We start from the raw sequence: 26,838 nt of genomic DNA, 5'->3' as shown, positions 1-26,838 counted from the left end.
CTGTTGGCTCAGCAAGAACAATGTGATATTCAGTGGTATAAATATTTCATATTCTAAAACACTATGAGATCATGTTATTCAGAAATTCCTGAAGAGTATGTGTGGAGTTTGGAGTTTTATGGGGACAGTATTAGCAATCAGAACCAACCATGCTATCCCAGATGCATGTCAGGATATCAATTAATTGAAAAAAAAACAGGAGACAATCGTTAATTATTTAATACTGTCTCTGGTCATTATGTTGTCTAACTGCATAGATAAAGCTGTTTAGTTGATCACTTTTACATTCCATATATTTTGTAGCAAATCTGACATTACAGTGACGCTTAACAGTAAGATCATGAAATCCTCAAAATCAAGCTTATTTTCTGTATGCTCATCAAGTTCAGAAAGGAGGTCTTTGTATTTTGGGTTGGTTTCTTGTCCCTGTAAGAATAGAGAAAAAGTACAAACCTAATTTATTGTGCCACCTGGGTTTAACAGATAATAAGCAGTGATAAACTTGTGATTAACTAAAGTAACATGTCAAGTTGCTACAGTGTTACTAGATGAGCACTGTGTTAAATCTTTCTGTGGGCTATATTATTAAATCCTTGCAGCGACTTTAGTGAATATGTACTATCATTATCCCCACTCTACAGGTACAGTATCAGAGACTTGGCAAGAGTTAAGTCACTTGCCCAAAGCTAGGCAGCTACTGGTTTGGAGCAAGACAGAGCCTTGGCTACCTATCCCACTTTTAACTGCTAAGCCATCCTGCCTCTCTACAAACACAGATAGTGTTGTGGTTTCAGATTTTCAAAACATAATCTCTTTGGGAGTTACACAGCATGTGTTCCACTGAACAATTAGATTATCCAGAAATATGGAATAAAATATGCTAAAGAAAAATGTGTGCTTTGGAAGATTGTTCAGCATTTAGTTTGAACACAAATCAAATCCAAGTGCATAGTCCTCATAAATGGATTGAAGGAAGAAAGCATATAAATAGTACATAAATTGGGAGGTTTTTCAGTTTCCAACCACAGCTTGTGAAATATCTTCCAAATGGTATTGAAAATGTTAAGGTCATTTGATTTGCTGTTATACTGAGCTATGTTCGCATTTAGCTCAACCCCAAATGCTCACCCTTGTGCTAGCGGTAAAAAACCATCACAGCAAGGATTGAGGCATGTTAGGAATGATGACACATTCCTTTATAGTCTTAGCCCATTATTGCTTCTCTAAACTCATTCTCCTGAAGAGGTCACACCTATTAGTCAGGATCAAAAGAGGTCTCCCAGCCCCTCCAAGAGAGCTGTAGGCTATGTATCTTAAAACTGACACTTTCTAATGGAATTCATCACCTCCTTTCCACCTTCACCTTACTTTAAATCTGCTGATTCTTCAGTCTTTCTCTTCTCTGGTTATGAGACCACCACCCATTTTTTCCCAAAGTCAGACTGGGATATCATAATTCGCTGCTCATGTCCTTAACTCTCAGAGCCAATGAATGATCAAATCCTGTTCATTCCACCTTCCAAATGTCCCTCGTATTCACCACCCTAGTCCAAACCATCACATCGGCTTCTCTTTGGATTGCTTCCCCACAGGTACTCCTTTCTTTTATGTCCCACCCTCACCCCAATCCCAGTATGATATGCAGTTGTTATAATTTATTCTTCCTGGACTTAGAAACTATTCTTGGCTTCCTTCGGCCCTCAGGTTATGCCTCTGTGATATTTGGCTTCTCTCCACTTCCCCATCCTCACCACACACTGCTTCCTACTTTCTTTCCCTTTCTCACCAGTACTTGATGGCTCTCACAGTTATTTCACATGATTCACGGCACTGCATCTGCTATTCCCTCATCTTGGAATACTATCATCCTTACCCCATGACCCTGACTTGTAACTCTTGTTTGTTGTTTAGATCTCAGCAATACCTTCATTTTCCAGGAGCCCTTCTTTGACCACCCACCCCAAGATAGTCCCTCTGTTTTACTGTTTCATGCATGCCCTACTATTTCATCATCCTTTGAATATTCCCAATTACTTTTCAGCATATCTTTCCAGCTTGCCAGATTGTCAGCTTTTCATCACATTAAGTCCAATGCTTAGCTCACCTTGTGACATATGGTCAGTGATCAATAAATATTTGGTGAATGAATCAACATGATGGGGCCTTGAGCCAGAGTTGTAGGCTCTTGAAATAGCCATTATGGTGTTGTGCCTGTTAATACTCTTACCTCTGTGAAATTCCGAAACTGGGTTTGTAGCAGGTTTTTGGCAGTAGCTTTTTCAAGTTTACCGTCAGGGTCAGAAGAATTTCTGAAAATCAGAGCAATTGTGGCAATGGCTTTTTCCAGATCTGAGCCCTTCCCCAGAGCTGTGGGAGAAGACAAGCACAATGATATAGCCTAAATGAGAAATAATCTTTCCCCAGACATGGGATTATATCCTTCATGGAAACTGTGGGGAAGAGGGCTAGAAAATGTATGTTAACATGACCCTGTTTTTGGGCCATTTGTCCCCGTTCTTGGGCCATTTGTCCCCTACTGGGAGTGGAGACATGGGAGAGTTTGATCCTGGATCTTTAAACAATGGAAACAGAAATTCTTTCAGGAATAATAGAATTAGGATGAGATTTACCATCTGCTTGCCATGTGACCTGGGAAAAAAGCCTCATTTCTCTAAGCCTGGGTTTTCTAATCTGTAAAATATTTATGGAGCACCTACTATGGGCTAGGTTCAGTCCCTGGCATTGATGATTACTCATTGAATAAGACAGAGTCCTGCTCTTGTGGAGTTAATATCAAATAGAGCATCATATCATGCCAGTGTGGTAAAGGGGAATGACATTCAGAACAACCTCTTTGATGTCATGATAGATAAACAATCTCTTTGACTCACTGCCTCAAACACAGTGATCTCCCAGCTGGTTTCTGTGGTTTAAATTTCTTTAAAGCTCACTGCTAACTCACTTCTTTCCAGTGGGTAGCAACATTGAGAACTACACAAGGTACAGTGAAAACCATTCTTAAGCTCTCTCCTCTCTTAGTCCCTAATACAACCCCTATTACAGAACTTACATTACAGATATTGAATGTTTAATTGGTTTTCTCCCCAATTGGAATGCAAGCTCCCTGAGGCCAGGGATCATACATTTATTTATCATTATATTTGTAGGATCAGCATAGATGCCAGGTGTTAGTACATGCTGTTGAATAAATAAATAAGAATTAAAAAAAAGAAAAGCAAAATTCTACAGCTTTCAGCCTATGTTATGTGCAATAATTGTCCATTCAAAGGCTGCTGATCAGTCAGAATAATGTGATTTTTGTATTGAGTAGTCACTGTGCTCTTGGTATTCTCTTAAGGAGCTTAGTACATGGAGGTGACACAATCAGCTGTGGCCTCTGTCCTATATATCTTACAGTCTAGTGGAGATACAAATAATACCAAGAGGAACTGTGTATACATATATATTTGTTATATATATTTGATAATTATTTCTCTAGAGACATATGTAATGTGCATATTTGTGACTTGCAATATATGAAGCAAAGAAGGTGCAGAAACAGAAAAAAATAGAAAATTACAGAGTGAGTCTAGGAGAAAAGCTACTTAGATAGCTAGTCTTAGAGTCCTTCATAAGTATATTAATATTTAAGTTAAGACCCATAGGTTTAGAAGGAGCCTGCTGGGTGAGAGTGTGGGCCAGGCTGAGTGTGGGGTCAGGCTGAGGTTAAAGTTGTGCAGAGCATCCCAGGATCAAGGAGGAATATGTGCAAAAGCTCAAATCAGGGAGCAGTTGGAGCAGCTGAAATGAGATGGTTGTGGCTAGAGTCTAAAAGCTGAAAGGTGTTTGGGAAAGGTAGGCAGAGTTAGACCATGCTTCTCACAGACCATGGAAGGAAACCAATCTTTTCTTTAAAGCATAAAGAAAAAACATTGAAAAGTTTTAAGCATAAATTTTTTTTCAATTAAAGGTGAAAGGAAAGAACAAGAGTTAAGAGAAATGGATGAAGAAAGAAGAATGTGGGCCTTCACAGTTTTTACTGTATCTTTGAGTAGAACTCTAGATAAATGGTGCTGTTATAATTTTTGTGTTTGTAAACATTTATAGACAAACAAAATATAACCACAGGCATGGAAACACAGAACAGACTGACAGTGACCAGAGTGGGGGGCGGGGGAGAGAGAGTGGTGGAAAGAAGAGGAAGGGACTAGTTAAAGAGCATGTATGAATGGCCCCCGGACATGGACAACCGTGTGGGAATTGACTGTGTGAGTCAGGGGTAGGATAGATGGAGGAAGGCAAAGGGAGAAAACTGGAACAACTGTAATAGAATAACAATAAAGAAAGTCTTAAAAAAACCTTCCAAGTATTTTAATTAATGTGTTGGCATCTCTCCAGTCGCATGTGTGCCCTCTGTGTTCCCCCCGGACATTTTCCTTACTATTTAGCCTGAAGCTTGACTCTTTTGGACTTCCTGATCTTGCAAATGGATGACCCTTCTCTTTTCTCATCCCTCAGAGTCTCTCACTTATTTACTCCAAGGTAAAGCAAGTTGAGGGCCATGTGTATGCAGCAACCTGGTTTGGACAGAAAGTTGGAGTTGCAGTATGTTGTGCATTTATTATGTACAATGTACTTTAATAATTTGTACAGTATCTTTAATTCTCATAACAACTATAGGAATTATTATTCCATTTAATGTAGTGGTTTATGATATGAATGTATCATAGTTTGTTTAACCATTCACCTTTGAGGGACATTTGAGTGCTTTATAGTTTTGGCTACTATAAATAAAGCTTGTATGAACATTTGTGTACAAGTTACTATACAAAATATAGTTTTTCTTGTCTCTGGAATAAATGCCCAAGAGTATAATTATTGGGTCATATGATAAGCCCATTTTTTAAAAAAGAAACTACAAACTGTTTTTTACAGTGGAGGTACCATTTTACTGTCCCATTAGCTAAGTGTAAGAGATCAAGTTTCTCTCCATCCTTACCAGTCTTTGTATTGTCACTGTTTATTAGTCAGTGTGATAGGTGTGTGACAGTATCTCAGTGTGGCTTTCATTTGTATATCCTACTGGCTAATGATGCTGGACAGCTTTTCATGAACTTAGTTTCCATCTGTATATCTTCCTTGGTGAAATGTCTATTCAGGTCTGTTCATGGATTTTGCCAATTTTATAATTGAATTTAAAAACAATTCTTTGAGGCTTGAGAGTTCTATATCTATTAATAAGATTCAAGTCCTTCATAGGATATGTGATTTGCAAGTATTTTCTCCCAGTCTATAAAGTGCCTTTTTACTTTCTCAATGAGCTCTTCTGTGGAGGAAATGTTTTTAATTTTTATAAAGTCCAAATATAAGTTTATTCTCTTATGAAAGATTTGTCCTATGCATAATTAAGTTTTAAAACTCAATGTTCTATATATTTTTAAAGATTTTATTTATTTATTTTCAGAGGGAGGTGAAAGGAGGGAGAGAGGGAAAGAAACATCGATGTGTGAGAGAAACATCAATTGGTTGCTTCTTGTTCACTCCCAAATGGAGACCTGGCCCACAACTTAGGCATGTGCCCTGACAAGGAATTGAACCAGCAATTGGTTTTCAGGCTGGCTCTCAATCCATTGAGCAACACCAGCCAGGGCTAATGTTCTATATTTTAATTCATAATCCATTTAATTTCTGTGTAATGTGTGGGAGTTAGGTTGAAGTTCATTTTCTTTTTTACCTGTGATGGCCAACTGCTCCAGCACCAGCTGTTGAAAACTCTGTCCTTTCTTCACTGAATTGCTTTTGCCGCTTTGTCAAGAATCAGTTGGGCATACTTGTGCTGGTAAATTGCTTGGTCCCATCTTCTGTTCCATTGACCTGTGTGTCTAACCCTTTGTCACAGTGTTCTGACTTCTGTAGATATATGGTCTAAGTCTTAATATTAGAAAGAGTGATTCCTGACACTTTATTTTTTCTCAAAATTATTTTGGCTATTTTAGGGCCTTTCTCTTTCCATATAAAGTTTAAGATAAGTTTGACTGTTTTTAAAAAAAAACACCTTAAATTTTGATAGAAATTGCATTAAACCTAGGAAGCAAGTTAGGGAGAGTTGATGTTTTTACTACACTGATTCTTCTAGTCCATGAGCCCAGTTTGTTTCTCCAGCATTATAACATTTTATCAGTGATGAAAGGAGATGATCCTCCTGAAATCACAATACTAGTAAGTGACAAAACTTGAATTTGGATCCATGTTGAAAACATAAGACTCATGAAGACAGGGATTTTTTTTTTTTTTTGCCTGTCTTGTTTTTTGTGGCACATAGTAGGTGCTTCACACATGAATGTCCTACTCCTGGGTTTCTCTCTGGTTTCTGATGCTCAATCTCACCGTGACCTATGGCTTGTGCCTTACATTTTCCACTTCTACATGTGTGCCCAGGGGCTGCCTCTCCATGTAACCTAGAAGCCCACCTTTAGAAAATCCCCTGCTTTATGAATTCCATTTTTAGGTCTTTCTCCCCGCATCACTTTACCTTTGCCCCACCTGGAAACCTGCATTAAAATGGGATTTTCCTAAATTACTCAAGATTTCCCAGCTCATCAAAACACAGGGATATGGGCATATTTCTCTTAACTCATGTTTACCTTTCCTAGAGTGTGTGCATTTGAGATGGTGGGGTGCTGTGTGGTGGTAACTATGAATTTAAGTGGCTAATGTTAAGCTATCTTTATAAATAGTACTACCTTTAAAAAACAAATTGCTTAGAGGAAACACTTTAATTCCTTAGGAAGTAAATATTTCTTCTGTAATTTGGACCAGTTTTCTTCTTCACCAAGAATAATTAGAAAGAGAGCTTAGTATAAGCTGCTTTACTGGGGTCTGAAACTTCTCACAGGGGACAGTAGTCTCTTGTCCTGATGGCTGTGCCCTTCTGGCAAGGAAGCGGTGAATTTCCAAGCTGTGAGTGAACTTGCAAACAATAACAGACACCTTCCTTGCTTACTATGTATTAAGTGCCTTACAAACATAATCTTATTTAATGTTTAGTAAAACCCAGGGAGGTAGGCACTGTTCATGTCTCAATTTTGCACATTGGAAACTAACACAGGGAAGGATTAAGAATTTTAAGAACACATTGCTCAGAAATGACAGAGAAAAGATTTGAAAGTCTGTCTAATTTCAAAGCCCATGGACAGATGTGCCACTTTGGAATATCCCCTCGTAAGGGCATCCCTACAAAAGCTGTGGAGTCCAGGCACTTTTCAACCCTCTGTTGAAGTTCAAGTCTGATTGCTCCGTAGATGATGACTCCATCAGAATAGCCAGCTTTCTTCCTTCTCCATTTTTTTTCACATATAACATGCATTTTTCCCTGACTATAAAATAGCATATGTTCATGGTAAAAACAGAACTAGAAAATATTAAAAATAAAAGTTAACAAGGAGCTCTAGTTACCCAACACTGATGCTACTTTGTTAGGCATTTCAGTTTCCTGTTTTTATGGTTGAGTTCTTCACTTAGTAAACTCAGCGTGTTGCCTCCCAAATCCAGCCCTGTCTGATTCACAGAGTTGTGAGCAAATATGTGAAAGCATGTTGTAAGGGGTTAAGTGCTATTAAAAGTGCAAAGGATTGGTGTTTCTCTTTTGGCAACATTTATTGGCTGTCTCGCCTCTGGAATGAGAGTGTGGAGAGGGCATTAAAACAGGCCACTTCATGTCTACCTCTCTTGTCCTTTCTTATCTCACTCTTTATGCTTTAATAATACTGATCTGTGTGTAGCTCCTTAAACACTCTATTCTCCCAACAAGAATTTATTAGTGTCTCTTTCCTTTTGCCTCATTGCATCACAGAGGGCAAGATGGGTCACCAGCAGCTCTACTGGAGCCATTGGAGAAAATTTGACCAGGATTTTCACTCTTGCTGTGTCTGTTCAAATCAGCATTGCATGATTTGGAAGGAGAGCCTCCATATGTGTCACCAGTGTTTCCATCAGTACGTGAAAGATAAAGCCTTTAATTAGTTGGACTAAGTGAACTTTTATGAATGGGTCATTTGAGACATCTGCCTTATTGCAGAATGGCTATATCTGTACATAAAATAAAATTTAAAAATTCAAAATAAGGACTCCTCATCAAAATGGAGGCATAGGTAAACATGCTTCACCTCTTCACATAACCCCAGAAAGAATTACAACTAGACCTCAAAAAAATAATACCCAGAATTGTCAGAAAATCAAGCTGTATGGAAATCCAACAACCAAGGATTTAAAGAAGCTACCCTTCATGACAGCCTGGAGGGAACTGGAGAGCATTACGCTAAGTGAAATAAATCAGGCAGTGAAAGACAAATACCATATGATCTTACCTATAAGTGGAACCCAATCAACAAAACAAACAAGCAAACAAAATATAACCAGAGACATTGAAATAAAGAACAAACTGACATAACCAGAGGGGAGGACAATAATGGGGAAAGAAGAAGAAGGATCATCCAGGAACATGTATAAAGAAAAGACAAAGACAAAGAAAAGATTGAGGGTGGGAGGTGGGGATGAGTGGGGTGGGAGAAAGTGGTGATGGGAAAAGGGAGACAACTGTACTTAAACAACAATAAAAAAATATAAATATAAAGAAGCAACATTTATCCAGACAAGTAGGAAGGGCAGAGAGTAGAGATGGGAGGAAAGGAGTGGAGACATGGTGTGGTGCAGAGCGGCGGCAGCAGTGGAATGGTGGCCCCATATTCATGTGTAGCAGATAAAAATCAGGAGGGATACCTTAGAAGTGAGCAATCCCAACCCCAGGCCTGACCTGATAGCTTAGGTTTCCAGTGCCAGGAAGCTAAATCCCCATAACTTCTGGTTATAATAACCAATGGGGGTTAAGGTGGTGGAAGAAACTGCTGAATTTTCAGGAGACTTCATTTAAAGGGGCTGCACGGACTTAAAATGTACTCAGAACCACCCCTTCTGGGATTCAGCACCAGCGCAACAGCTTTGAGGGCACCAATTATACAAGGCAAGTACCAGGCAAACCTTCAGAAGCTAAGCAGTAGCACTGTCCCCTCTCTGAGCCCTGCCCCTACACAGAGCCCCAAAGCAGTACAGTGAATTGCGCTGCCCTGGAGATTACCTAAGGCTTTGCCCCAAGCAATTTATAGGTGTCTTTTCTACAATAAGCCATGTTACTAAAACAGGGAGTCAAAGTAGCTCTACCCAATACACAGAAACAAACAGAGGGAGGATGCCAAATTAAGGAGACAAAGAAATATGGCCCAAACGAAAGAACAGAACAAAGCCTGAGAAAAAGAACTAAACGAAACGGAGATAGCCAACCTGTCAGATGCAGAGTTCAAAGCACTGGTGATCAGGATGTTCGGAGAACTAATTGAGTATTGCAACAAAATAAAAAAGACCCAGGAAGAAATGAAGTTTATACTAAGTGAAATAAAGAAAAATCTACAGGGAATCAACACTGGAGAGGATGAAGCCAAGATATAAATCAACAATTTGGAACATAAAGAAGAAATAAACATTCAACACGAACAGCAAGAAGAAAAAATAATTTATAAAAACAAGGATAGTGTATGGAGCTTCTGGGACATCTCCAAATATACCAACATCTGAATCATAGGGATGCCTGAAGGAGAAGAGGAAAAGCAAGAAATTGAAAACTTACTTGAAAAAATAGAAAACTTCCCTAATTTGACAAAGTAAAGAGACACACAGGTCAAGGAAGCACAGAGTTCCAAACAAGATGGACCCAAAGAGGACCACACCAAGACACATAATTAAAATGCCAAAGGTTAGAGATGAAGGGGAATTTTAAAAGCAGCATGAGCAAAGCAGAGAGTTACCCACAAAGGAGTTCCCATAAGACTGTCAGCTGATTTCTCCAGTGAAACTTTGCAGGCTAGAAGGGTATTCAAAGTGATGAAAAGCAAGGATCTGCAACCTAGATTACTCTAGCAAAGCTATCATTTAGAATGGAAGGGCAGATAAAGTGCTTCCCAGACAAGGTAAAGCTAAAGGAGTTCACCATCATCAATTCATTATTGTATGAAATATTAAAGGAACTTATTTAAGAAAAAGAAGATGATCGAAACTGTGAACATTAAAATAGCAACAACTGTACAACTATCAACAACTGAATCTAAAAAAATAAATAAATAAAAGCAAATTAAGCAAACCAGAAGAACAGAAACAGAATCATAGATATGGAGATCATTTGGAGGGTTATCTGCTGGGAGGACGAGAGGGGAGAATGGGGGAAAAGGTACAGAGATTAAGAAGCATTATTGGTAGGCACAAAATGGGGGGGGGTGTTAAGAATAGTACAGGAAATGGAGTAGCCAAAGAACTTATATCCATGACCCAGGGGCATGAACTAAGGGAGGGACTGCTGTAAGGAATGGATGAACTGGGCAGAAGGGAGTAAAAGGGGAAAAATTGGGACAAACATAATAGCATAATCAATAAAATATATTACAAAAATAAAAATTAAAAAAAATAAAGAATTTATTAGCATGTATTTATTGCTAGGCCCCATCATCCTAGTTGTGGAGATAGAGCAGTGAGCAATATCAAGAGAATAATTATTGATTTCCTGGAGCTTGGGTTCTGGCAGACAGTAGTAATGAATGATTATGGAGCTCATTCTCTTTGCCAGCCACTCATCCAGGGCATGTACACAAATTAACCCATTTAAATCTTCTATCAGCCTTCTGAGGTAGGGTTCAGCATCATCCCTACATTATAGAGTGGGAAACCAAGGCACAGAGAGGTTAGGTCATTTGCTTAAGTTCACACAACCAGTCTGGTTCATCACCATGAGCATATTGCCTCTAGATGTGTTTTTCAGGCAGTGTATTCTGTAGAACACTTTCCCAAACACTGACATTTGGCTACATGTCCCTCCTTTGTGCTTCTTACTTCTCTAAACCGAAGCTTATCACAACCCCACACTAAAACACTACTGATATGTCTGAATTACTTCTAGAACAGTGCTGTCCAAAAACAATGTAATGTAAGCCATAATAGTAATTTAAACTTTTCAAGTAGCCACATCAAAAAAGTAAAAATGAAACAGATGAAATTATCAAAACTATCAAATTAACATGTGATCAATACAGATGATTGAAATATCTTACCCTATTCTTACTGTCTTCTAAATCTGTCATATGTTGAATATTTTGTACTTACAGCATGTTTCGATTCAAACTAACCATGGTTTAAGTGTTTGATATCTGCATGTGGCTAGTGGCTATCATATTGGACATGAAGTTCTAGACTGTGTGTCCCTGAGAACAATTAGTGCATCTTGTTTATCTTTGCTCATTTCCATGTTCTGGTGTGTTGTGGAACTCAATATATGTGTGCTGAACTGAGCTGACTTGAACTTCAAAATAATTCTCTGCCTCTTTTTCCTCACCCACTCTGGAGTATGGAACCCTAACCATTAAACATTTGATATAATAAGTTTCTGACACTTTAATAGAAACACAACTCATAGTACAGCAAGCTGTCAGAATCACTACATTTTAGAACTTTTTGTAACATTTGTTATTTTTGGAAATGAAGACCTACAGGAGCAAAGTCAAAGTTCACATGGGTAGTATATGTCAGAACTAAAAACTAAACCTCTGCCTTTTTCTTGCTAGATCAATAGTTTATCCAATTCTCTAGTACTTCTCAAACTTTTCTACTATAAAATGACTTTGAATGCTCTAGGCAAATATGTTATTCTTCATTCCCATCCTCCAAGAGATCAAGGGCATAAGCCCATGAACTAGAAAAAATACGGGTTCATATTGGCTTCTGTTCCATGATTTGCCAATGTCTGATATCAATGAATAACATTTAAAATTACTCACAGTTGAATAAAACATTCTACGAAGCTGAGCCATGGTGATCCTGTTTTCTTAGGGTATGGGAATAAATGTGGCACAAATGTAAAGAATCTGGGAGTAGGAAAAATGAGCCTGTGTGTGAGTTGGGAAGGAGGCAGTGAAGGTGATAGACTTACAATCCCCACTTTAGCCTCTCAGAGGGAGGAAGTATTAGAAATGGCATGAATATTTATCATGTCATGGACATGATATTGTCATAGAAATTATCGAAAGTACCTGAAATTGTGTAAATTATAAAACAGAAATCCTGGGTCTCGTGTTGTGATCGTGTAAAAATAATATTTTCATCAAGATGAAGACTTATTTATATAAAAATAAAAGAATCTCTTTTGGTAACACTGACTATCTAGGAGGAAAAATAACTGCAATATAGTAATATCCAGCTGTGCCCATTTCTCTGCAAACATTTTAAGTCACATATTTTGGAATAAGACAATGATCTAAGTATATGAGAGTTTTTTTCTTATATTCTTATTTCCATGGCAATACTGTTAGGTCTAAAGATATTTTACCTATAAAAATGGAATTCTGAGGACAAATATTTACACTTTGGGAGTTGGCCACACTGTTTTCCCTCAATCAACGGAGGTAGTGGGAAGCTGATTCATCCTGAGTTCCACTGAATATTCACAGATTAGATGTTAATGGTCTTGCTCTGGGCTTTGTGAGGATTCCAGCAATGGAGAGATAGCTGGCCCCGGCAGGAATCACATTGCCTTAGGAGTTGGGATCCATCATAACTTGACCTTTAATGGGCTAAGTTTGGGTGAGCTAATTCCTATCACACTTCCCAAATCTTTAAAAAAAGAATCATGAACAGTTGATGAATTATCCACAGTTCCCTTTGGCTGGAAACTGTTGTCCTGTTATTTTTAACTCTTGGTATACTGTAATAGTAGAGAAGAAACACATGCATCTCACACCTTACCTTTTATTGAAGCCAGTTGTTTGGATGTTGAAATGCTGCCAACAAAATGAAAGAAACATAATGATTCTGGGAGTGTGGGTATTGATATTAGCATCTAAAATAGAGCAATACAATGGCTTAAAGATTAATTATGTTCAATAAATAGTCACTGAGCATTCTGCCAGAACACCCATCGATCTCTCCTTTAAAATTCATTCTTCCCTCAACACATTTAGGTAAAGTGCTTAACAATGGCTGGCCCACATATCCTAGTCATTTGTGTATTTATGTGACCATATGACTAAATCTCCCCCCCCCCAATAGAAAAGAGGTAGGAGAGAAGTGATCACCTTCCATGTAAGCTCTTCCACATTATTTTTCCATTTCCAGCTGATTAAAATACAAATTGTCAGAGATATTTCCACAGCCACATGTTGAAGCCACAAGCCCCATAAGCTTGTGTCCCTGTACAGTTTTATAGAGTAAAATGGAAGTGAATGACAGGGACAGGTCCCTGAACTTTTGGGGGCTTAGAGTCTAGTGTAGAAGATAGACATTAAATAGATAGCTCAGTAAAGAATAGTGGCAGAGCACATATGGAAGGTAGGGAAGGACAAACTCAGTCTACGGGTCAGGGTAATGGCATTTTCTCTGAGCCTAATGAGTCAGTAGGTGAAAAAGGAGGAAGAGTGTTCCAAGCAGAAGAAACAGTGTGCTGAGATTCTGACATGGAACAAAGTGTTGCATGAATGAAGAGCCAAAGGAAGTAGAATGTGGCTGAAACCTGGAGAAGGAAGAGGATAGTGGTGGGATGTGAGGCTGCAGTCAGAGACCAGAGCCAAAACATGACCATGGCTGAGCCTTATGAAGAACTCAGGATGTTATCCTAAGGGCACTGGGAAGGAAGGGAATGACATGATCAGATTCCTAATTTGGGAAGTTATTTCACCTGATATGTGAGAAGGAGATTAGAAAGAGGCCAGATGGGAGGTAGGAAGATGACTCTTACTCCTTTAAAAACACCATATAAGTGTTTGCTTGATATTTCAGCCCCAATGGCGGGAGTGGTTTTGAGAAAGCTAATAAGAACAATAGAACTTGGTCATATCTTTAACATATATCCTTAGTTGTATCATATTCTTAAATGGAACGTTTAGGTTCAAGATCTACTTTTGACATCAACTTGTCAAGAGATCATTTTTCTTATTTAAAAAATTAAGATTTCCAGTCAAGATGGAGGCATAGGTAGATACACTTTGCCTCCTCGCACAACCAAAAGAAGGACAACAACCAATTTAAAAACAACAACAAAAAAATAACCAGAACTGCCAGAAATCAAACTGTATGGAAGTCCAATAATCAAGGAATTAAAGAAGAAACATTCATCCAGACTAGTAGGAGGGGTGGAGATGGGCAGCTGGGATGGAGAGGATACACCATAAGGCTTCAGCTGACAGAGCAAGTGGTCCAACATTTGTGTGTGGATAAACCAGGGGGAACAGCTGAGTAGTGAGACAGACTGCCCAATCCAGGGTTCCAGTGTGGGAAAAGAAAGCTTCAAAACCTGTGGCTGTAAAAACCTGTGGGAGATGAGGCAGTGGAAGAAACTCCCAGGCTCACAGGAGAGTTCATCAGAGTGACCCACAGGGTCCTAGAACATACACAAACCCACCCACCTGAGATTCACCACTAGAAGGGCCCCATTTGCTTGTGGGTAGTTGGGGAAGTGACTGAAAGCTGACAAGAGCCAAGCAAGTGGCGTTGTTCCTTTTCTGACCCCTCCCCCACACACAGCATCACAATGCAGCAAAGTGAGTTGCTCCAACCTGGAGAATCCCTAAGGCTCTTCCCCTTCCAATGGGCACACTGAGAAAAAGAAGTATGGCCCAAATGAAAGAACTGATCAAAACTCCAAAAATAGAACTAAGTGATGAAGAGGTAGCCAACCTATTAGATCCACAGTTCAAAACACTGGTAATCAGGGTGCTCATAGAAATGATTGAGTATGGTTGCAAAATGGAGGAAAAAGTGAAGGCTATGCAAAATGAAATAAAGAAAAATGTACAAGGAATCAAGAGTAAAGGGAAGGAAATTGGGGCTCAAATCAATGATTTGGAGAAGAAGGAAGAAATAAACATTCAACCAGGACAGAATGAAGAAAGAAGAATTCAAAAAAATGAGGAAAGGCTTAGGAACCTCCAGGACAACTTTCAACATTCCAACAGTTGAATCATAGGGGTACCAGAAGAAAAGGAAGAGCAAGAAATTGAAAACTTATTTGAAAATATAACAAAGAAGAACTTCTTCAGTCTGGCAAGGGAAATAGACTTCCAGGAGGTCCAGGAAGCTCAGAGAGTACCACAGAAGTTGGACCCCAGGAGGCACACACTAAGGCACATCATAATTAAATTACCCAAGTTTAAAGATAAGAAGGGAATCTTAAAAGCAGTGTGGGAAAAGGAGACAGTTACCTACAAAAAGGTTCCCATAAGACTATCAACTGGTTTCTCAAAAGAAACATTGCAGGCAAGAAGAAGCTAGAAAGAAGTATTCAAAGTCAAGAAAGGCAAAAACCTACATCCAAGATTACTTCAACCAGCAAAGCTATCATTTAGAATGGAAGGGCAGAGAAAGTGTTTCCCAGATAAAGTCAAGTTATATGACTTCATCATCACCAAGCTGTTATTATATGAAATGTTAAAGGGACTTACCTAAGAAATAAAAGAAGATTAAAGACTATGAACAGTAAAATGATTCAAACTCACAACTATCAACAACCGAACCTAAAAAAATAAAAAGAAAAACAGAAACAAACTAAACAAACAATTAGAATAAGAGCAGAATCACAGAACTGGAGATCACATGGAGATCAGCGGGGAGGAGAAGACAGGGAATGGGGGTATTAGGCACAGGAAACAAGAAGGATACATAGTAGGTACAAAATAGATGGGGAGGTTAAGAATAGTATAAGAAATGGAAAAGCCAAAGAGCTTATATGTACGACCCACGGACATGAACTAAGTGGGGGGATGCTGGTCAGAGCGGGATGCAGGGCAGAGAGGAATAGAGGGGAGAAAAATATGGGACAAATGTAATAGCATAATCAATATAATATATATAAAAAATAAAAAATAATATTAGGAAGCTAGATCCTATGGTATCCTGGACCTATTATGATCTTCTTGGGGAACTCCTCTTGATTTTCTAAAAATTCTGTGCAATTATTATCTCCTTCATAAGATATAGGTTGTGTCATCTTTTCACTTTACACAAGGTGCACTTGCCGCATGACTTGTATTATTTTTTATGCCATGGCCATCTCCTTCATTAGCTCATGAGGGTCTTGAAAGCAAACCTATGCAGGTCATCCCATGTTTTCCCCCTGGGGCTGTATTCAAAAACGGTTTTTGAATTAAAGTAGGCCCTCTAAAAGAAATTACATGAGAAAAAATATCTTTCATTTATTAGTCATAATTTTACATATTTGAATAATATAAACAATTTCCTCTGCCACAGATAATTTAAAAGAATATGTTGTGTAGTTAATATCACCAACAGGTTTCAGGAGAAGATGGCGGAGGAGTGAATGGGAGTCATGCTGACCTCCTCCCAAGACCAAACTGAAATTGCAACTAAATAGTGGAGTAATCACCTGGAAAGCAGTGGAGCGATAGTGGGACAGGAGCCTTGGTGCCACAGACAGTGGATTCGACTCTCACACATCCCAATGGGTGAGAATTCCGGTGGAGGCTCAAGAGGGTGGGCTGGGCACCCTTGGGCACTGGCACCAGAGGGACATTGAAACGGCCAGTTAGCTTCCCCCGAGAAGAACAGGGTCTGAATCATAAACAGGGACCCCTAAACTACAGCAGCTAAAACCAGGAAAATACAGACAAAACGCAACCCGGAAAAGCTTAGGGGCACTCTCTGCCAGAGACAGGTGGCTGGGGATGCAAAGAGACATTTAAAGGGCCAACACAAAAATTTGCAGGGGCAGCTGCCCTCCTTGATCTCTGGGTAGAGACAGCAGTGGGGTGGGTTGGTGCCTGGGAAAAGACTGGTGAGGAAAACTTTGTGAAGAGAACTGACACAGCGGCTGGTGGAGCCCGGGTGATGGCGCACCTCCCACTCTGCAGTTACCATCTCGCTCAGGCATAAGGGAATCAATTAACCTGCCTTTTGTGCGCTCCGCACACAGCTTGTACGCATGTGAGCTGCGGGGCTGGGTGCAGACTGGCTGGGAGAGCCTTGAGGAGAGACTGGAGACAGAGGCATTGGGGAAAGAACAGAAGGAGGAACCAGGGAGCCCTGACTCCCTCCCCTTTCTGTAGTCTCCATTGTGGGCTGGAAAGGTGCGCCCCCAAAGAGGCAGAAGAGGGGCGGGCAGGAACCAGACTGCCTGCGATTGAAACGTAGGCTGCACAGGTGGTGGATCCTTGGCCGAAGGGGTCACAGAACTGCCCAGAGACCCCTGAGGAGAGACTAGAAATGGAGGTGTTGGGGAAAGAACGGGAGGAGGAACCGGGGAGTCCCGACTCCTTCTCCTTGCCCTAGTCTCCATTGCGCCAGAAGAGGCCACACCCACAAAGAACCAAAAGACGAAAAGCACACATAGACACCCCCAAAACATACAGTGCAGGCGTGCACACTTGCGCCGAGTAACCGGCAAGGGTTGGCGAGCGTGTGTGGGACCCGCGCGGGCTGGTGAAAGCTTGCACCGGCTGGCAAGGCCTCCCACAGATTGGCACCTATACGGCCTGTGAGGGAGTGCACAGAGCAGCAAGGGCAGACATAAATTGACCCGCCCACCCGCGATTGTGGAGAGGCGCACAAAATTAGTAGAGCTGCCCAGAGTCCCTGGAGGAGAGACCAGAGACAGGATTAACCGGAGAGTCCTGGAGCTGACTTCCTCCCATTTCCATAGTCCCCATTTGGCGAGGGCAAGCAATGCACCCAAAGAGCCAAAAGCGGGGAAAATACACAATAGAAGACCCTAAACTGACCAGTGCCGCGGAACTCACCGGCTAGGGGGCCAGATGAGTATGCGAGGTCCCAAATAAGCCCCTGGTCTGGGGCAAGCACATGTGAGCCCAGGCAGGCAGGGGATCCTGCAGCGCTGGGAGCATGCTCAAGGAGCCTGCGTGAGAGTGCAGAGAGATCCCAAAAAATAGCCTAGCCCTGACCCAAGGGGTCACAGAGCTGCTCCAAGCAGGAGTCAGACACAGGCATTAGACTCCTGAAAGGCTCAAACAAACAACCCAAGGTCCCATAGGGTCAATAACTGACATCATCAGAGGCAGGCCCAGAAAGAAAAGGACAAAAATACTTAACAGACTCTCACAAAAATAGGAAGAAAAAGAAGTTCCCCCAAAATGAGTGGAAAAGGGAACTCCCCACACAGAGAGCTAAATGAAATAGAGGCAAGGGAACTATCAGATACTGAATTCAAAACAATGGTTCTAAGGAATCTCCATGAGCTTAGCCAGCTCAAAGATAAGTATGAGAAACTGCAGAGAAACTATCAGGATCTTACAGCAAACTATATCAGCCTGGAAAAGGATGTAGAAACTATCAAGAAGACACAAGAGGATATGAAGAATACCATTTCTGAATTGAAGCACACAATAGAAGGAATCCAAAGCAGGCTGGATGAAGCCGAGGATCGAATCAGTGAGCTGGAGGATAAGGTAGAAAGAAGCTCCCAGAAAGAACAAGAAATGAAAACCGACTCAAAAAGAATGAAGAAGCATTTAGGGAAATGCAGGACAACCTGAAATGCAATAATATCCACATAATAGGGATACCAGAAGGAGAAGAAGAGGAACAAGGGATAGAGAACCTTCTCGAAAAAGTAATGATGGAAAATTTCCCCAATTTGAGGAGAGAAAGGCTCTCATGGATCCAGGAGGCACAGAGGACCCCACTCAAGAGGGACTCAAAGAGATCCACTCCAAGACACATCATCATTAAAATGGCAAATGTCAAAGACAAAGAGAGAATCCTCAAGGCAGCAAGGGAGAAGGAGAAAGTAACATGCAAGAGGGCCCCAATACGCCTAGGAGCTGACTTCTCAACAGAAACACTACAAGCCAGAAGGGAATGGCAACAAATATTCCAAGCCATGAAAAGCAAGGGCCTACAGCCAAGGCTGCTCTACCCAGCTAGGCTCTCCATTAAAATGGAAGGGGAAATACAGAGTTTCCCAGACAAGAGAAGACTAAAAGAATACATCTCTACCAAACCAGCACTCCAAGATATGCTAAGGGGATTGGTTTAAGCAAATGAAGGAAAAGAATGAAAGAGAGAGGAACACAGGTACAAAGAGAAAAGATGAGTAAGTTTCTATCAGTAATATCTCTCAATGTGAATGGACTCAATGCCCCAATCAAAAGACACAGGGTAGCTGAATGGATAAGAAAACATGACCCACACATATGCTGCCTACAAGAGAGCCACCTCAGAGCAAGAGACCTACACAGATTGAAAGTAAAGGGATGGAAAAAAATAGTCCGAGCAAATGGACATGAGAAAAAGGCCGGGGTTGCCATACTTGTATCAAAGTAGATTTCAAAACAAAGGCCATAAAGAGAGACCCAGAGGGGCACTTTATAATACTAAAAGGAAGAATCTATCAAGAAGACATCAACATTGTAAACTTATGTGCTCCCAATATAGGAGCCCCCAAGTTTATAAGGAAATGGTTGGATGACTTCAAAAAAGATATAGACAGCAACACACTGATAGTTGGGACTTTCAACACCCCACTGTCAAAAATGGACAGATCTTCCAAACAAAACATTAATAAACATATTGTGGTGCTGAATGACACACGGAATCAAAGAGACTTAACTGACATATATAGAACCTTACATCCCAAAGAAGAAGAATACACATTCTTTTCAAATGCTCATGGCAGTTTTTCAAAGGTAGACCACATGATAGGACACAAAGCAAACCTCAGTAAATTCAGGAAAGTTGAAATAATACCAAACTTTTTCTCGGACCACAAGGGTTTGAAACTCGAAATCAACCTCAAAGACAAACTTCAAAAACTTGCAAACTCAGGGACACTCAACAGTAGACTATTAAACAATGAATGAGTCAATAATGAGATAAGAGAAGAAATCAAAAGATTTCTGGAAACAAATGAAAATGAACAGACAACAGTCCAAAACCTATGGGACACAGCAAAGGCGGTCATGAGAGGGAAGTTCATAGCAATACAGGCTTACCTGAAAAAGATAGAAACATTTCAAATAAAAGACCTAACACTACAACTTCAAGAACTGGAGAAACAACAACAAATAAGTCCCAGAGCAAGTAGAAGGAAAGAAATAGTCAAGATTAGAGCAGAACTGAATGACAACAAATAAGTCCCAGAGCAAGTAGAAGGAAAGAAATAGTCAAGATTAGAGCGGAACTGAACTGAAAAGGAACAATTCAGAGGATCAACCAATCCAGAAGCTGGTTCTTTGAAAAGATAAATAAAATTGACAAGGCTTTAAGCAGACTCATCAAGAACAAAAAGGGAGAGGACCCAAATTAATAATATCAGAAATGAAAGAGGAGAAATAACTGATACCACAGAAATACAAATGATCATCAGAAACTACTACGAAATTTTAAAATCTTGATGAAATGGACAAATTTTTAGAAAAGTATAATCTTCCCACACTGAAGGCGGAAGAAACAGAAAGCTTGATCAGACTGATAACAGCTGGGGAAATTGAAGCAGTAAATAAGAAACTCCTAGAACACAAAAGCCCAGGGCTGGACAGTTTCACAGGAGAATTTTACAAAACATTTAAGGAAGAGCTAACCTGTGTCCTTCTCAGACTATTCCAAAAAATCCAAGAGGAGGGAAGACTCTCAGAATCTTTCTATGAGGCCAGGATCACCCTGATCCCAAAACCAGATAAAGACCCTACAAAGAAAGAAAACGACAGGCCAATTTCACTGATGAACATAGATGCTAAAATCCTCAACAAAATATTGGCAAACCGCATCCGGCAATACATTCAAAAGATTATCCACCACGATATAGTGGGATTCATCCCAGGGATGCAGGGATGGTTCAATATATGCAAATCAGTAAATGTGATACATCACATAAATGAAAGAAAAGGCAAAAACCACATGATCATCTCGATAGATGCAGAAAAAGCATTCGATAAGGTACAGTACCCATATGATCAAAGCACTCAGAAAAATGGGAATAAATGGGGCAATCCTCAGTGTAATGAAGGCCATATATGAAAAACCTACAGCCAACATCATTACTCAATGGGCAAAAACTGAAAGCTTCCCACTAAGATCAGGAACACGACAAGGATGTACGCTCTCACCACTTCTTTTCAACATCATATTGGAAGTCCTAGCCACAGCGGTCAGACAAGAGAAAGAGATAAAAGGCATCCAAATAGGAAAGGAGGAAGTAAAGCTATCATTGTTTGCAGATGACATGATAGTGTACATAGAGAACCCTGTAGACTCTTCCAAAAAACTCCTCAACCTAATAGGTGAATTTGGCAAAACAGCAGGATACAAAGTTAACATTCAGAAATCAAAGGCATTTTTGTACACCAGCAATGCAATAGAAGAAGAAGAAATCAGAAAAAAAATACTATTCGATATAGCAAGAAGAAAAATAAAGTACCTAGGCAGCAATTTAACCAAAGACATAAAAGACCTGTACTCAGGAAACTATACAACATTGAAAAAACAAATTAAGGAAGACACAAATAAATGGAAGCATATACCGTGCTCATGGATTGGAAGAATTAATATCATCAAAATGTCCATACTACCCAAAGCAATTTATAGATTCAACGCAATCCTTATTAAGATACCAATGACGTATTTCACAGAAATAGAACAGACATCTCAAAAATTTATATGGAACCATAAACGACCCCGAATAGCCGCAGCAATTTTGAGAAAGAAACACAAAGTAGGAGGGATCACAATACCGGACATCAAACTCTACGACAAAGCCACCATACTCAAAACAATCTGGGACTGGCACAAGAACAGACCCATAGACCAGTGGAACAGAATAGAAAGCCCAGAAATAAGCCCAGGTCTCTATGGGCATCTAATATTTGACAAAGGGGGCAGAAGCATAAAATGGAGCCATAATAGCCTCTTCAACAAATGGTGTTGGGAGAGCTGGACGGCTACATGCAAAAAATTGAAATTGGATCATTAGCTGACACCATACACAAAAATAAACTCAAGATGGATAGAAGACTTAAATATGAGTCACAACACCATCAAAGTCCTAGAGGAGAACATTGGCAGGAAACTCTCAGATATCCCACGCAGCAATTTTTCACTGATATGTCTCCTAAAGCAAGGGACATAAAGGAAAGAATAACAAGTGGGACCTCATCAAAATAAGAAGCTTCTGCACAGCTAAAGAAAACATCAGTAAAATGAAAAGGGAGCCAACCGTATGGGAAAATATATTTGCTAATGATACATCAGATAGAGGTTTGATCTCCAAGATATATAAAGAACTTACTCGACTCCACTCCAAGAAGACAAACGATCCAATCAAAAAATGGGCAAAGGACCTGGGCAGATGCTTTTCTAAGGAGGAGATACAGAGGGCCCAGAGGCATTTGAAAGGGTGCTCAGCATCACTAGCCATCAGAGAAATGCAGATCAAAACCACCATGAGGTACCACCTCACACTGGTCAGAATGGCCATCATAAACAGATTCACAAACAACAGGTGCTGGCGAGGCTGTGGAGAAAAGGGAACCCTAGTTCACTGTTGGTGGGAATACAGACTGGTGCAGCCACTATGGAAGGCAGTCTGGAGTTTCCTCAAAAAGCTGAAAATGGAACTGCCTTTTGATCCAGTGATTCCCATGCTAGGATTATACCCTAAGAACACCAAAATTCCAATACAAAAGAACCTATGTACCCCAATGTTCATAGCAGCACAATTTACAATAGCCAAGTGTTGGAAGCAACCTAAATGCCCATCAGTAGATGATTGGATCAAAAAATTATGGTACATATACACAATGTAATACGATGGAGTAGAAAGAAAAAAGAACTACTAAACTTCGCGACAGCATGGATGGAACTGGAGAGCATCATGCTAAGTGAAAAAAGCCAGGGGGCGAAAGACAAATACCATATGATCTCACCTATAAGCGGAACCTAACCAACAATATAAAGATGCAAGGAAAATAAGACCAGCAATACTGAAAGGAAAAGAAATCAACAGAGACAAGAGTGTGGGGGGGGGAAGGAAGGGAAGGGGAAAGTCAAGGAACATATAGCAAGGACTCATGGACAAAACCAAAGGGGAAGAGCTGAGGGAGGGAAGGAGGGAGGGGGCAAGGGACAAAGTGGTGGGGGGGGGAGGCAGAGACAAATGTATTTGAAAAAATAAATTAAAATAAAATTTAAAAAAATATATCACCAACAATTTTGATTTGCAATATTGTTCAAGAGCAAAGATATTTGAGTTAATATAATCACACTTACAGTTTGCAATTAAAGGCAAAAATTTGTTTACTTTATTTTTCCAGTTCAATTTAAAGATGAACTGGGGCCCTGACTGGAGTAGCTCAGTTGGTTGGGCATCATTCTGCAAAGCAAAGGGTCACCAGCTCCATTCCTTGTCAGGGCATGTGCCTGGGTTGAGGGTTTCATTCCCAGTCGGGTGCATATGAGAGGCAACAGACTGAAGTTCCTCTCTTTGTCTTTCTGCCTCCCTCTCCCTCTCTCTAAAAATAAATAAATACAATATTTTTTAAAAAGCTGGATTAGGGTGTGTAATAGGTATCAAACCTGCAATATCTTGTATATGGAGTTGTTAACATGAACCTTTTGGAAATACACCTGAAAGCTCAAATGAAACTCAACAAAGGAGATCCATGTGCCACTGACCTTTTGGGCATTTTCTTAGGTGCTAAAGTGGATGTTGGAGCTGCAGAAAAATTGGGATCCCCTTCTAAGTGGAGAGTTTGCTCCTGGGTACTTTGCATACAGCCACACATACTCTGTTTTCCTGTTGTGTGTTGGCCCTTCCTAAGTAACAGTCACTTGCCCACTGTTACTATTGTCATTTACTCCATAACAACCATACAATGGCACTTTTAGAGGAGATTTACCCACTGTTATTATACATAGACATTAAGCCATTCATGCATTCAACAAATATTTGAGTGCTTACTGTGGGCCAGGCACCTTACAAAGTACTGGGGAAAGAACAGTGAGGCAAAATCAAACACGGACTTTGATCTCAGAGAGCTTAGTCAGAAAGATTGGCATTAATCAAATAATCACACAAACAGTGACCTTGTTAATAATGCTAGGCAAGGAGGGTGCCATTGAGATTGGTGTCAATCATAGAGGTCAGGAATACTTCCCTGGGGAAGTGATGTTTGATAACAAATAGAAGGTAAGTACGTGAAAGGGCAAGGGATCCAGTTGTAGGCTGATGGAATAGTTTGGGCTAAATTCAGTGGCCGGAAGAAGTGTGATGAACTGGGGGAACTGAAAGGCCAGTGTGGTTGGACCAGAGAGTGGAGGGGGACTGAGGCTCCAGCTGAGGATGAAGAGGAGGCATGGGGGCTAGACAATGCAAGAACTTGTGGGCTACCATAAGGAATTTTCATTCTATGTCAAAAGAATAGTAAATCATTTGTAAGTATTAAGCAAGGAGGTTAAATAAAGTTAGATGGACATTTTTGGAAAAATGACTCCAGCTTCAATGTGCATAATGGTTTAGAAAGGCAGCCAGAATAAATGCAGCAAGACTGGTAGGGAGGCTACTTCACTTGTGTTAGCTTAGATTTTTCTGTGAAAACTGAGGATGTGCCAACTCAGTCATGTTAGTCTGGGCCAGGGAAGGTATGACAGATGATTATTTAGATCACTGGTAGGATGATGAGTGAGAGGAAGTAGATCTCAAAAGAAGCTAAGACTAGTCATTGTTCAGGCTTCAAGCTGGCTCCAGAGACATGCCATCTTATTACTGCATCACTGGTCATGGTTCCACCATATGGCCGTGTCACTCATTGCTTGCTTTTCTCTATGGGTTTTCTTTTTTTTTTTTCCTCCCCCTACCTCCTGACCAATTTCATTAGTGTTTTTCATTTAAATTTGGGAGCAAGAGTTTCATTTGCCTCACTAACTTATGGTTACCCATACTGATCAGAGTTTTAATGCCAGCATACCCCATTCATTGTCAGTTTGCCTATGCAATTATTCACTTTGGATCAGGTCATGACCTTGAACCAACCAAACTACTCAAGTTAAAATCCGGTGCTGGTTACCTCAGCAGAGGGCTCTGGGTATTTTCCTCGGAATCTGATTTTGTAGCAAAAGGTCCAGGATTCTGACATGGACAGGAGAACTGTGAGTAGGGTAAAAGAAGCTCTGAAGTAGAAAGATCTGAGTTTGCATTTTGACTCCACCACTTATGAATTGTGTTACCTGGGGTAAGATCTTTAAAACTGCCAAGTCTACTTTGCCATCTGTAAAATAATACTTTCCTCATAAGTTATAAGGCTAGAAGTTAATGTTTGTGAAGCACTCAGCACAGCATCTTATCTATGAGGAGCAATTAGTACACAACAGTGGTAGAGAAGGTAATGTTACAAATGACTATCATCAAGGTCCTGCAGGACACAGAATCTAACTAATGGCACCAGAGATATCCATGAAAGTCTGACTCCATGGGCAGGGCTAGGAAACTAAACCTGTGTTGAGGCACCTAGAGACTAGTAACAGTGGGGGACTTACCACCCTTTGTCCTAGAAGGACAAGGAGAGGAAGTTGTATAATGGAGCAGAGTGAGAGCTGGAATCATGGAGCAGGGGCCACTCGACAGAAGCTGAGGGTGAAAGGAGGCAATCATGGCTAGAAATCAGGCAAAGTAAAAAGGGAGTGGGGAAGAAATATCCCATGTTCTAATCTTCAGCCTGTGCCTCCCATTGACTGAACAAATCAAGACACAAGTAGGAATGGTGCCTGGGTGGTGGAATATGTAGGAATCAGCCTCCTGGGATATAGAGAAGGGCAGAAAATGGAATGAGGGGTGAACAAATGGGCAAAAATCAGCATGATGAGGAGGATTATAATGATGATGATGTTGATGATGGAAGCAAAATACTGGGAATCAGGTTTATTGATAATCTTCTTGTCAAAACTGAATCAAAGTTAGCATTTTAAAAAAGACAGTAGCATTCACAGACAGTTTGGTGATAATACATAATTTTTTTCTATACAAGAATCTCACAATATCTTGAACCATTTAGGCTATTTATATACAGTGTTAAGCTATCTGGGAAAAAAAAACATTAAAGACCAAAAATCCATATTTTTAGAGATGGCGGCCAAGTAGGTGGAAGCTGAGTCCACTTGTACTTGCAACACTTGGCTGACTTCCAAAAAATAAACTGAGCATTCAATAAAATCTTAGCTGATATGAAGTTTGGAAGCCAAGGAATACAGAAGAAACTTCACAACAGGCAGTAAGGAAATTTTATACATGGAAGGGGAAATACCCCATGCGTGGTGCCTGCAGTGGCAGAGAACCTGGTCAGAGATCTCAGCTTTGAGGCTCCCTCTCCTTCCAGGAAAGGGAACCCCCAGACCTGGTCTGGGAGTGACTTGGAAATACAGTCAGGGAGATCTAGGCTACACACATACACAGTGAGCAGCACACTTATAGCTGCAGCAGCAAACTCCATCTGGGAGAGTACCAGAAAGAGAGTGGGATTCTATCTGCACCTGGGTCAGGCAGAGGAGGCTGGCCAGCTGTGACTGTGAGAGACTTTTTTGGAGAGGTGGTGTGTACAGCAAGCCAGACAGTAACTCAGTGCTGCAGTAGGAGTGCCCAGAGAGACTTTTTAAAAGGCGGGGGCTAAGTCATGCTGGGCAGGGGCCCATGTGCAGCTGCCCTGCCAGCAAGGGGAAACGATTGAGGATGCAATTTTCTTCTACTCAGTATAGCTGGGCAGAAAGATAAGAAAGATGCACAGTGAGGGGATTTCT

General features: G+C 40.4%; 1 protein-coding gene across 1 annotated transcript; it reads right to left on the bottom strand.

The window, feature by feature from the left end:
• Nucleotides 1-267: 267 nt before the first annotated feature.
• On the bottom strand, nucleotides 268-23,834 carry SNTN (sentan, cilia apical structure protein). The gene is made up of 4 exons (XM_054595277.1): nucleotides 23,725-23,834; nucleotides 12,838-12,872; nucleotides 2,228-2,367; nucleotides 268-426 (listed from the first exon to the last, which is right to left on the bottom strand). The coding sequence occupies exons 1-4, from the start codon at nucleotides 23,832-23,834 to the stop codon at nucleotides 268-270; spliced, it is 444 nt and encodes a 147-aa protein (XP_054451252.1).
• Between the last annotated feature and the right edge of the window lie 3,004 nt (nucleotides 23,835-26,838).

This window comes from Pteronotus mesoamericanus, unplaced genomic scaffold, assembly GCF_021234165.1.
Source record: "Pteronotus mesoamericanus isolate MK-2021 breed Mesoamerican mustached bat unplaced genomic scaffold, CSHL_Meso_final scaffold_54, whole genome shotgun sequence".
In the NCBI taxonomy this organism is placed as follows: Eukaryota; Metazoa; Chordata; class Mammalia; order Chiroptera; family Mormoopidae; genus Pteronotus; species Pteronotus mesoamericanus.
This window is presented reverse-complemented; position numbering and strand designations above follow the sequence as displayed.